Source organism: Alternaria hordeiaustralica (assembly GCF_023758085.1).
Source record: "Alternaria hordeiaustralica strain BMP 2776 chromosome Unknown scaffold_36, whole genome shotgun sequence".
In the NCBI taxonomy this organism is placed as follows: Eukaryota; Fungi; Ascomycota; class Dothideomycetes; order Pleosporales; family Pleosporaceae; genus Alternaria; species Alternaria hordeiaustralica.
The window spans coordinates 185,940-198,715 of record NW_026056808.1 but is presented as its reverse complement, the minus strand read 5'-3'; the positions used below and the strand labels follow the sequence as shown (position 1 = coordinate 198,715).

At 53.2% G+C, this 12,776-nt stretch overlaps 2 protein-coding genes across 2 annotated transcripts; one reads left to right on the top strand and one right to left on the bottom strand.

The window, feature by feature from the left end:
* Positions 1-6,233: 6,233 nt before the first annotated feature.
* On the top strand, positions 6,234-8,363 carry J4E84_010125 (uncharacterized protein; the record flags this gene model as incomplete). Its single annotated transcript, XM_049392683.1, has 1 exon — positions 6,234-8,363. The coding sequence occupies one exon, from the start codon at positions 6,234-6,236 to the stop codon at positions 8,361-8,363; it is 2,130 nt and encodes a 709-aa protein (XP_049239631.1).
* A 2,162-nt stretch (positions 8,364-10,525) lies between these two features.
* On the bottom strand, positions 10,526-12,271 carry J4E84_010124 (uncharacterized protein; the record flags this gene model as incomplete). Its single annotated transcript, XM_049392682.1, has 1 exon — positions 10,526-12,271. One exon carries the CDS (start codon positions 12,269-12,271, stop codon positions 10,526-10,528), a length of 1,746 nt encoding a protein of 581 aa, XP_049239630.1.
* Between the last annotated feature and the right edge of the window lie 505 nt (positions 12,272-12,776).

Below are 12,776 nucleotides of genomic sequence, written 5' to 3'. Positions count from 1 at the left end.
TCAGAGGTGGTGCGTCTCCAAGTATGGCGGTCGCGCACAGCGATCGAATTTCCGCCCTGGATGTATCTCCTACTATCGATGCGCCGGGAGTCGAGTCCTGGCCCCGATCATCTCTGTCGCACGAAGGCTCTGTCATCTTCTGCTGAGCTTTACCCCGCTCCTGCAAGATTGCGGCGTGGTTGAACTCCAACTTATCCATGTACACTCAAGGCTTTGCTTGAACGGACCGAGAACTTCCAACCCATATACCAAAGCGTACACTTGTCAACGCACTTGCAATTCATCGTCTTATCGCCCTGGTTTCGCGGTTGCCATGCCTCGATGCGCTCCCTGCTCCGCATTCGCCGAACGCGAGGTACTGCCAGCACCTCAGGTTAATCGTGAATGGGCGTCAGGAACAGAGATGATTGCCTCCGCACGCTCTGGCTGTGATCTTTGTGCCCTGTGTTGGCATTATACTGTTGTCGATATGCACAGTATAGATCACATGCACGAGCCGGTGTTGATGCGGCTTTGGCTGGACTATCCCAACCGATCTGATCCCTTTGGACACATAGGATTTATGATTAACAAAACCCCATGTCGCATACGTCTGAGCGACGACGCCTCGCAGATGAGCTGGACCCCGTCACCGTCAGATGGAAACGTGATATCACAAGCTCAACAACTTCTCACAAAATGCGTTTCATCTCACGGTGAGTGTAGTAGGATTGACCATGCTCACCTCGACGGATGTATCGAGACGACCAACGCAGATGCTTTCGTCCAACCCAAAAAACTGGGTTCTCTGCCACGCCGACTTCTAGATCTCTCTCGAGGCGCCGAGATTCTCGTGATCGATGTGGAGGCGTGGATTTCAGACGGCACTTCTTCAGTAGCCGAGTTATCGCAATACTGTACCCTGAGCTATCGGTGGGGAGTCACACCTCATAGCTGCGTCTTGAGAGCACCCTTCGCGCGCGAAACAAGCTTTGGTATTGAGATCATGCCACAAACATTCAAAGATGGAATAGAGGTAACGCGGGGACTGGGAATTCGATTTCTTTGGATAGACGCGCTATGCATCATCCAGCCCGGGGCTTGCGGTGATTGTATGGACTGGAACGCGGAAGGCCCTCGTATGGGTAGCATATATCACAACGCTGTTTGTACCATCGCTGCCACGTCGGCTCACAGTGCGACTGACGGATTTCTTTCGAAAACGGACAGTAAACGGATTTGCGCAGCTCCGTGCAAAATTGTTCAGCACACGAACAATGGAGAAACGCACACTCGCCTCTTGAAACCACTGCCCGTCGATTTCAATCTTGCAACCACAGGTTCTGCTCTGAACAGACGCGGGTGGGTCACCCAGGAGCGGCTTCTCTCACGACGCATACTTCACTTCACCTTGTACGGCGTGATCAGGGAATGTCCTAATGCCATAGAGCATGGTCATAGTACCGTATCAGAAGTATTGAATGGCTATGCATCCGGATATATTCGTAGCTCAGCATTTGGAAAAGATCGGTGGAATGAATGGATGGAATTTGTGGAAAATTACTCCAAAACTGAGTTCACCAATCCTGGAGATCGATTAGTTGCCCTAGCTTCGGTAGCAAGACTCGTCCATCGAAACCTCGGCCCTGACGATGTGTACTACGCAGGCCTGTGGAAAAGTCGTTTGCTAGCAGATCTACTGTGGTTTGCGGGTTATTGCAAATCCTCGTCTACGCCTCCTCGGCTGGGAATCGCCCCTACCTGGAGCTGGGCTTCTGTGCATGGAGAGATAAGATACTTTGATCACTGGGAAATCCAAAGCTCCTTAGTACAGGTGTTAGATGTACACCTGACGCTTGCACAACACGACAGCCCATACGGAGACGTCAAAGAAGGATGGATAAAATTCCTCGCTCAAGTTCTTACCATTTCTCTGCCGACAGATGGCAGTGGAAAAGAAAATTCTCCTCCCAAATGTGGAGATTGGGTGAGCAAATGGTGTAAAAAGATCCGTCGATGGGTTGCGTGGGATGAATGGCAAGGAGATACGACACAAGGGAAAGAGTACAAGGTTATACCGTTTCAGCTCGTGTATCATGGAGCCGGGGCCCGGAAACCCATATACACTGCGTTCGTCGTTGAGCAAGTACACGCAAAAGATCTTCAGGTCACGTCAGACAGCAATGCTCTTACGTATCGCAGGCTTGGTCTTTTAGTACATGAGCTCAGTTTCAATAGCCTGGAACATGTAGGTGACGAAGAGCTACCTTACAACTTCGGCAAACCGAAACAGGACATGGAGACGCTATTCCTGGTGTGATTTCAAAAGAGGAAGAGTATGCTACATACAGCGGGCCTTATCCAACGTCTATGTACTTTCGGCGGCAATATCTCGCATTAGTAAAACCTCGATATGTCTTGTCTCGGCGAGAGAGTGTAGGGATAGATCGCGGCACGCTTATCGATGGAATCGAATACAAATTTCCAACAGAGTAGTGGGGTTTCGGCGATGGAGCCGGCACTACTTTGCTGTGTGTATATGAATAACAAACCATGATTGCAATGTCGAAGCAAGCCAGGCTTTCAACGGATATACACTACAGTAGGCAGTCCTTTCAGGACGTGATCGCATGGTAGACTTGCTATCTTGACTACTGCTTAGCTCAGCATGTTCGCAGTTTTCAATGCATGCGGGCAGCGATCAAAAGTAACCCGTACCCACACGGAGTAACTGAGGGCAATCGCCCAGAAAGGAATCGATTGACCCAAAGCAACTTTGTGTGACACCGTCCTAGGCCGCGGAGACCTCGCAAATTTCTATCATTTGCTTTGTCATGTTCATGGGCTCAGTGAATCCCCGGGAAAATAATCTGTGCTGCTCAAGCGGGTATAGCCAGGCGTGAGTGCCCAAGATTTAGCGTGAGATGACAGCACTACTTTCACTGAAGCAAAATGTTGCAGCTTTTGAGGGCCAATCTACAGCACACGTAGGCTATCGTCCTTCTGGATGTAGTATGAACTGTATTCCGGGTCCGCAAAGATCAACAAAGTGTACAAAGCTATCTTCAAAAGAGCTCATAAAGGGAAATATCTACAAATGAGTTTGTCCGCTCCCCACACGGATAGATATGTCCCGATCTTGCTCGATACGATCTACATCGATGTGTTTATAAAGTTTAAGCTAATGCATACCTCGATATGTAATCACTCCTGGAATGCACCAGACCGCCTACCGGATCGGGTCGACCCGAACGAGAACGCAATAAGACCGGCGTGGCATTCCAAGATACGGACCGCATGTCTCTGTATAGACTGTGGTCTCATCGGTCGCGGACGTGATAGCTTTCTTGCCCGACTGACTTCCGGGTGTTCCCGTCCAAATGAGGCCAAGACGTTACTGTAACTCTCCATTCCGGCGGAGAGGGCAGATCATGCACGACAGAAAGTTGCCAGTGGCACACGTTGCTGCGCCAAGGTGATCTACCCATCTTGGCGCGCCATTTCCGCGCTGTTGTACCACCCGGAGCATGTATCAGAGAAGGTCAGGAGGTGTCCGAGATGCTGCCGTGTGTGAGCTTGTCCAGTCTCGACGAAACCTTGATGGTAACAAGCACAGAGTCTTGTTAGCGGAAGCTTCTCTGCATCCTAGCGCGTCGTCAACGAGGCTGGTACCTGGGGGACAATGGAATGTTGGGTCTTAGGCACTGGTCTAGTCGGGGCAATGCATGCAGTGCAAAGATAGTGAACGTCTTGCAGGCTGCCGGAACGTCACTATATGTAGATGAATTGTTGAGCTTTGGAGCGGTGGCCACATTGCCTACCGCTGGGTTCGTTAGTCTCGTGCCTGTGGTTGTGTTGTGCTGCCTGCCAAGTGGCGGACGTTTCCTCCGTGTTAGGAATTCGTGAACGGCAATAGCGACGGGAAGAAAATCCCACCCGACGCACATATCGTCAATCTCGTGTAGATTGGCTGTCTGAATGATGAGCGGCACATGAACGAGTGCCAAGCGCGGAAAGCAATCCCTCCATGGTGCCAAGAGGCAGGCAATAAAAGCAAGTCGTCAAGAGTATTGCCAAGACTGGTGATCCGGCGGCGTGGAGGTAGTGGAACGCAAAGCAACGGCGGTCTCAGGGGACGTTTGTTTGGTACAGTGATCCGCGCAACTCGGTCCGTTGTACGGAGAATTAATGAAATGCGATCGACAACGCATCGAGTGCTGTCACTCTGTGTGTACAGCATAGAGAGTTTGTCCGGTCAAGAGTGAGTGCTGGGTCGTGACTTCCTTCCGAATTCGCCTACCCCACAAAAAGCACGAGCCGCACGTACATGGAGAAATAACGCATTCCGCTGCAAGACGTGTTGAACGCCCTGCGGTCGGAAGAAGAAACGATGACTACTGCAGGTGCAAGTGGGTGACAGTGGGGACATAACGGGATAGGAAACCAGTCGCTTGACTCCAAGTCTCAGCGGGACTCACCGCCAGAGTTGCGCGACGACGTCAGAGCACGTATGTATGGGCCAGGTTGCACCTGTCAGCTGTGCAAGTAAATGAGGCGAAGAGAGCCCGCTGCGTGGGAGGAGCAGGCCAACTTGTCCAATGGCGGTCGTTGACGCGAATCTTTTGCAAAGCAAAACCAAGCTGGGTCGCCGAACGTTTGGAGTGCGGTAGACGCATGTGTGCAACGCGATCAGGATGCACATGGTCGCGATCGGGAGCCGTCTCAGCACGAGTCCCTGTCCAGAGCACTGCAGATGCTTGCAGATTGCATGAGGTGATACGAACCCCGCATTCAGTCTGGACAGTACTGGGGCCGATGGGCTCAGCGACGAGGGAACAGGTTATGCACGTAATTAAGCAACCTCGAGACCTTGGTGTCGTACTATACAGCTTGTGCCGGGAAGCAGAGAGGCGTGGTTCAGCTGGCGTTCCAACAGGCAATAGCGATGGCGGGGAAATGGCGTTGCAGCGGCTGGTGACCCCCACGATGTTCGCCTGTCGCGTTCGGCGGCAAAGGGCCGCCTAAGCTTTGGATTGACAGCGCCCTGAGCTGGGATCCAAGGGCAGCATCACGCTGGACTGTCGTCAGTTGACGTCGAGAGCTGCACGAGCAGCACATCTGCAACAGGAGCGAATATCGGTTCGGCGGACGCAGGACGTAGGGGCGCTCACGGCGTACGGACGACGGCATGCTGTCCTGGAAGCACATTGATGACTGCAGCAGCTCAGACCACATCCAAAGGCAGCTGCGGCATTTTCTCTCCAGACAGGCCAAACAAGGGAGACAAGGCCAGCATGATGCCCTCGTCTCTCCAGGGCTGTCGTGTGCACGGCGGAGGGTGAGAGGATGCGCTGCTGAATTCAGGCTGGCCGCCGCCAGTGGATGGGTGTCCAATGGTTCTGTTAGTAACGACGTAGGTGCATCTGGCGGAAGGGCGGGTTGGTGCTAGAGGAGAGGCTCGTTTGGCCATGGTGGAGATGAAAGGCAAGGCCGTAAGCGGGCAAGCCGGGCGGTCAAGCTTTGCAGACATCGATCATCGACGCACATCATCCATCACACGGCGCTGCTGTGTGGGCGCAAGGTCCGGGTCCTGGGGGAGAGTGCACGGTGGACGAGAGTTACTGGGCGGCCTTCGCAAGACGTGCATCCGGGCTGCAGGTGGCCTTTGGCGCTGTGGGGGTCGCGCAGGGGGACTGGGCCGGGGGTGTTTTGGCGTCAAATCAAGAGAGTTTAGTCTCTCTGCGACTTCTGGAGCCCACATATCATCGCGCGAGGCCCCGGGCGCCGTCTTTCCTACATTCTGGGACGATTGCCGCCTTTGTGCAGTTGGACTGATTGATATTCCAACGTCACGAGAGCAAGGCGGATAGGATAGGGACGTCATCTCCCTGCCGCTGCCTGCCTGCGTCTGGACCCTCGCCATCCACCCCTCGGCCGCTGCAAACCTCACTCGCGTGTCGTCGGTGCCATTCCGACGCAACTTAACTTTTCTTCCCCAGTCCCCCTTCTTACGTTGTGTATATGGCTCTGTCACAATTGCAACACTTCTACCACACCCCGCTCCTGCTGCCCACCCTACACCTGCACTCGTGCAGTACGCTTGAAGGCTCGTATAACTGTCCGAGCCCCCTCCAGCGTCCGTAGCGACAAGCCCCAGCACCTCGCCGTATTTGCGTATTGGCGACTTTCACCCTCACCAGCGCTCGGTCGTTAACCAGCCAATCGGAGCACAGCAGCGCCCCATCACCATGCCGATGGTCGCTGAACACCCACGGCAACTGTCAATTTCCTTCGATGAGCGAACCCTCTCCGACCGACTTCGGCACCGCGATTCACGCCCGCTCGACCACCGCTTTGCTATTGAAGAGGAGGATGAGAGTACTGGCACTGCAAGTGAGCCCGCCGAGCCTCTTACACCCACCAGCCATACCAGCGAGGGCACGCCCTTCTCACATCCTTTCCGCGACGATGATTCCGTAGACGACGTATTCGCAACCCCACGCCCTGTCACGAGCGACATGCCCAACAAGTCACCGCTGCAAGAGGCGCCGCAAGATATCGAGAGCCAACAAGATGTCCAGCCGCCTCAGCAGGCCGAGCGCCAGTCACCACCGGAGAAGCGCGGTCTGGGAAAGCGCGTGGGCTCACTGATCCGCGGCAAACTGCACAGAGGACATTCGAGCAAAGACGGAGCCAATCAGTCCGACACTTCGAACATCTCGACGCCGAACAGATCGCCCAAAGCAAAGGCCGAGACCAACACATACATTGTCAAGACTGGTGTAGATGGGCCCGCTGAGGTAGCAACTCCGGCAGTCGACATTCCCAAGCAAAGCCGACGACTGAGCTCCTTCTCCCTGACGCGACGCTCTGACAAATCCTCCCGGGCAAACTCCCCGCCCTTGTCTGGATCACCTATGAGCAGGCCATCGACGGACAGACGACCAGGAATTGGCACCAAACCCGCTTCTTCCACGGGCCTGGCAAGCATGAGCCGACCGCGGCCTGGTATCACCTGGGCGGGTAGTGGAAACGTTAGCTCTACTAAGAAAGTCGGCTTTTCACGCCGACGGTCCGCAAGCACAGAGCAGGTCCCACGCATCAACGAGAGTGCAGAGAAGCCTACCGCTGGCATGTTGGCTACCTTTTCCAAGCCAGCTGTCCAAGGTGTGGGTATGAAGGCACGGCGACTTAGTGTGAACCTACCGGACGACTTCATCATCGACTGGTGTGAGCTAGATAAAGAGTTCAAGAGTTCGAGTTTGATGCCTGGCAAGAGAGGAAAGATTCTAGGCAAGGGCGCGACGTCTGAAGTTCGGATCATGGCGCGAAGAGGAGGCATCACACGGGAAGAAGACCTGGTAGCTGTTAAAGAGTTTAGAGAACGCGACAAGGACGAGACTGAGGAGGACTACGTGTTGAAGATCAAGTCCGAGTACAGCATTGCGAAGAGTCTGCATCATCCGAACATCGTCGAAACAGTACGCTTATGTACGAACCGCGGCCGCTGGAATCACGTCATGGAGTTTTGTACATATGGAGAGATCTACTCATTAGTAGAACGGAAGTTGTTCGCTGGCGGCGCGGAAGGTTTTTACAGTCGGGATGATCGGTTGTGCTTCTTCAAGCAATTACTGCGCGGCGTAAGCTACTTGCATAGCCATGGTATTGCTCATCGAGACATCAAGTTGGAAAACTTGCTTCTTAGTAAAGAGGGTCATCTCAAGATCTCAGACTTTGGCGTAGCGGAAGTCTTCACTGGCGAGCATCCTGGACTTCGCGCGTCTGGCGGTGAGTGTGGAAAGAACATGGGCGAGATTCGGTTATCCGAGCCTGGAATTTGCGGCAGCCTTCCCTACATCGCTCCGGAAGTTCTTGCAAAGGATCACAGCTACGATCCACGTCCGCTGGATATCTGGTCAACCGCCATCGTCTACCTAACTATGACCTTTGGTGGTTGCCCGTGGCAAGCTGCGAAGCCCGAGTTCGAGTACTACGCCAGGTTTAAGAAGGGTTGGGACTCTTGGCTGGAACGCCATCCCGACGGTGACATCTTTGATGGTGTCGATGGTCACCCTAAGTGTGGCAAGCTGTTCAGTCTCATCGAGCCCCCGTCCATCAAACGCCTCATGCTAAAGATGCTCCACCCGATACCCTCGAAACGCATAACCATTGGCGAGGTTCTGAAAACAAGCTGCATCAAGAATATTGGCTGCTGCTGTCCGGAGACATACGACGACCCCAAAATCATGTTCGACGCTTCCAAGTCCTCGAGTGCTAGGACTGCCGCCCCGAAGAAGTTTTTGCATCATCACATTCCGCCCAAGCCGGAGAACAAGGTTGGGAAGGCATTTACACATAGGTTCGATATGGGCGAACGATAATCACGACTGTATATTTTGACGACCATTGTTTTCACGATCACTGCATTACGGCGCTTGAAGGTCGAGCATAGCGGGTCAAAAGGTGGTTTTTGTCCCGTTCCCAATCTGGAGGCATTATTGTATTTTGTTCTACTAGCACGTCTGTCCCATCAGCATTCTGCGAATGCCACTTCAAACGACACATATACCACATCGACGTCTTGTCTCGTCCCACCTTCCCTTTCCGTCTCTCGCTACTTTCCCTGTCCAACACACGTGTATGCGCGTCCCATGCGATTGGCAGCCCTGCAGAAAGTGCAAACGCGGCAATTGCCTTGACGCGCGGAGATCACCAAGCAACAGCTCCACTTCGTCTCGGAGGAATTATGATTGCGCAACTCGCGAGCTAGCGAATAGCTTACGCTGATCTTCCGCTGTTATCGGAAAACTGTATCTGTCTGACGTATCTCCAGAATTTCGTCATCTTCGACTTCGCTGATATGGGTTATTGAATCCCGCTCTTACGATGCATGCCGACGGCAGCAAGCAAGTTTGTAATGACCCGCTTGACCGACGTGGCGCCGAGATACTTGGTCCGCTAGGGATAGAGGTCCACAGGCTTGGCGATGAAGGAATGTAAGCGCGCGAAAATGAGCTGGTTCTGCGTTTGCGAACTGGAGGGTAGTATGGAAGATGCCGGGTACCGCGCCCGCTATGTTGCGCATGCGCGATACTGCAAGTCATCAAAAGCGTGGAGAGAAGGATCGAATCGTGGCGCAAACCAGTCCAACACGAACTCTAACACACAGCGAGGCAACCATCTCGACAAACACGTGGGGAGTATGATACGCCCATAACATACGATCGAGCTTGAATCAGACGAAGCATTGGCGCAGCATACTAGCGGTCGGCGCTGGGCAGTTTCCACACATGCTTCTCGAATGCGGGGCACGTGTGAAGTCATCGCACAGCACCCTGTCAGACAACCGCCGAGTGTCTTTTAAGCCGCTGATGGAGTGGTACCGAGATAATGTCGTGTCATCGTCAGCATGTTGGTTCGACTAATGAGTCGACGATAGACATGTCTCATGCTGGTTAGAATATTTCGGCTTTTGGGCTCCAGTGGGAATAGCGGGGTAGCGCCTTGCTGTAGGTGTGTTGTTTTGCGCAGCTCAGCTTGACACTGTCACACGACTATGAGCTGAGAAGCGAGTGTGGGAGCGGTGGAGCAGATGATTTGTTTTTGACGATTTTGACGAGGCTGAAATGCGGAGCGTGGCTGCATGGGAATTGGAAACAAGCATGGCTTGTTAGGTTCTTGCCGACTTTCCGCACCTCGCACAGAGGATTGATCGTCGACTAAACGTAAGGCATTCCCTTCGCATCACATTTGTAGTCAAGCTTGATTGATACTCTCAACATTCTAAGGGGTAAAAATCTCATCCACCACGCTGAATCATCAGCATACAAAACATCACAAGACAACGCAGACCTTCCAATCACATCATTGAACCAAATTCTCCTTCACGCACTCCGTCCCTCCCTTCACTCCTCAACTCCCTACCCAACCACCACACAAAACCCCTTCTCAAGTCCCTTCCCCTCCCCATGACCTTTCACCGATATCCACCTCCACACTTCCCCACATGCTGCAATGCACGCCCACCCCTGTCTCATCACCCTCGCAAAAAACGCGGTGTGATGACTTATGCTGCATCGCAGAAGATACTCTTTCCTGTTTTTGCCTGTTCTTATGCATTAAGACTTATGCTTAGCATGGCTTATCACGCACAAGACGACGCAAGGCGAATGCTTAGCCTGTGACATGTCTGAGGGGAGGGGCTGAGACGTGTGGTGTGTGGGTGGCGTGGGGGTGGGTGGGTGGTTCATTGGCGACGGAGGGGAGTGCCGGGTGAGCGTGCATTGGAGGAGAAGGGGAGGGGTGTTGCATGGGTGTTTTGTAGATATAGATTAAAACGTTCGGTATGGGGTAACTAGATTGGGCTTGTTAGGGGATTGGTATGTGCGGATTACTTGATTTCTCTAGACACCGTTCTGGATTATGAATAGTCGTATACCAATTGACTTCGCGAAATCTATCCCATTCTATATATCGCATTTTCTTTTCGCTTACAAAATCTGCGTCCACTTGCTACCACCACAGCCACAGTGCGATAAGTCGCTCACCACATCTCCCAAACCCCCTCCGGCAACACCGTCCTCATGATCCTCCAATGGCTAACTGCACCATCCTCGTGGAACTTCTCCAGCTCACCCACATCCGCATTGCCCATGACCCTGCCTCCATTCTCCTTGCTCACAAAATCGTAGTTGACTTCCAACTTTTCTTGCGGCTGCAAGAAGTTCCTCCTCGCAATACTACCCAGATAGTCCTTCTGAACCGTATCGCGGAAGTTGACAGCCGCCTTACCCAAACCATGGTCGTTCTTAACGCAGAAAATGACCATGTTGATGAAGTCAGCTTCACCTTCTTTGTGTTCTGCCTGAGGCGGAGAGTCACGGAAGAGGCGGCAGGCGGGGAAGATGGCGTGGATGGTGTTCAGCACCAGTCTTGTTGAGCCCAGTGTGAGGTCTCCGGCGTAGTTGATTGCGACGAAACCTTCTGGCTTCAACAGATCGTAGAGGCCTTGCATGAATTCTGTCGTGAAGAGGTACACCGGTTCTGCGCCACCGGTGAAGACGTCGTGGATGATGTAGTCGAAGCTGCCGGGTGCTGAGACGGACTTTTGTGCTACGTAGGCGGTTGCGTCGTCGATGACAGCTGTGTGGTTGGGGTCTAGCGCGAAGTACTTCGTTGCGTAGTAGTGGACTACGGGGTCAAGTTCGACAATCGTCGTGTTGATACCGTGCGCGATCATGGCGTTTGGTGCTGTGCCGATACCGAGACCAATCACCAATGCAGATTTCTCGCTGTCGTCTACGATAGGTATGGTGTCGACTGGAGGCTCCATGAGGCGGACGGCTTCGAGGAGTACGAAGACGGCGAAGATGGACTCGCGTTGGCGTTGGCCTTTGGCATAGGCTTGTGGCGTTACGAGCCACTCGCCTCCAAGGAGGGAGTGGTCGCATCGAAGAAGACGGAACGCATTGTCGGCATGGTTCTCGATGACAGAGACATATCCAGTGACGGACTCATGACGAGCGAGAAGCGTGTAGTTCTGCGTAGCCTGCAAGGTGGAGTTTGCCAACTGCAGACCGTGGGTGGAAGGATGATGCGGGTTCGTCCAGAGCGTGTGGAGGATCGCCGGGAAAGCGAGGAGGATGACACGTGATGGGCTGAAAAAGGCAGATGCCGACGCAAGAAGCATCTGCATGCCCACGCGTGTAAAGTAGACGGATGTACCGATGAAGCTGGGGATGAGAGCGCTGCTGATCTTGGCTACGGTCGATACGGTGAAGTAGGAGGCAGTGGGGATGGCGATTTCCTTCAACGGCGAGGGGTTGATTCCGGTAATGTCGATGCATTCCAGTAGATCGGCGGCAGCAAAAACTGACAAGAACAGTAGGGGGAAGTAGGTAAGGGACTCGATGAGCAGAGGTCCGTATTCTACACCAATCTTTCCGCTGTATGGAAATAGTAGGAACTGGATGACGGGCGTCCAGTACGCGACTACAGCGATGTACTGTGCCACATTCGCAGATACGTAGCTCTTCAATGCCCGTCGCGTTAAGAGTGCTGCAACAGCGGTGATAGTCATTGTCCGTTGATGGTGCAGCGATGCTGGGATCGATCCATAGATAGGAGACAGGTTCAGTTGTGAGACTGGAGATGCAAAACCTGCGACAAGCAGGAGTGCTGCTGCTCTACCAATGTTCAGAAGAATAGTCGATGCTGGGGCATTTTGCGCCTGGGTTTCCGCCTCTTTCGCTGCCTTTGGCTTCTTCGGTGTCTTCTGTTTCGGCGACATGATGTAGAATTTCCGTTCTTTCTCTTTCTATCAAACCAAATCCAAATGCTCTTGAACAAGTCGCTGTAACGGCTTTCGCGAAAAAGAAAGATGGCGAAGCGTGTGAAGCGTTGAAAAGACCAGATATCGCGTAAACGGTCCAAGGAATCCCAAGTTCTTCAAGCACTCTATACGGACCGTAGATCCGCGATAGTGTAGTCGGCCCGCGAACAACGATAGAGAGCAGCAAGCAAAGTGCAAAAGAAGGGTATAAGGCAGGAAAAGGGAAGGAAGAGACGTTGAAATTAAAAACCAAGAAGGCCAGCTGTTCCTGGCTGAATGGGATGATGCACGGGTGAAACGGGCGATCATTAAGGTGGAGTTCGTTTCGACTGGGCGCGTTTCGCACTAGAGTGTGGCGCCCAGCACGGCGTGTGGCGTCATTACCAAGCATTGCCATTGACCATCACTTCTACCACAGCGACTGCAGTGAGAGGGTTTCCGGAGTCTGATTCCTCTTAGCATG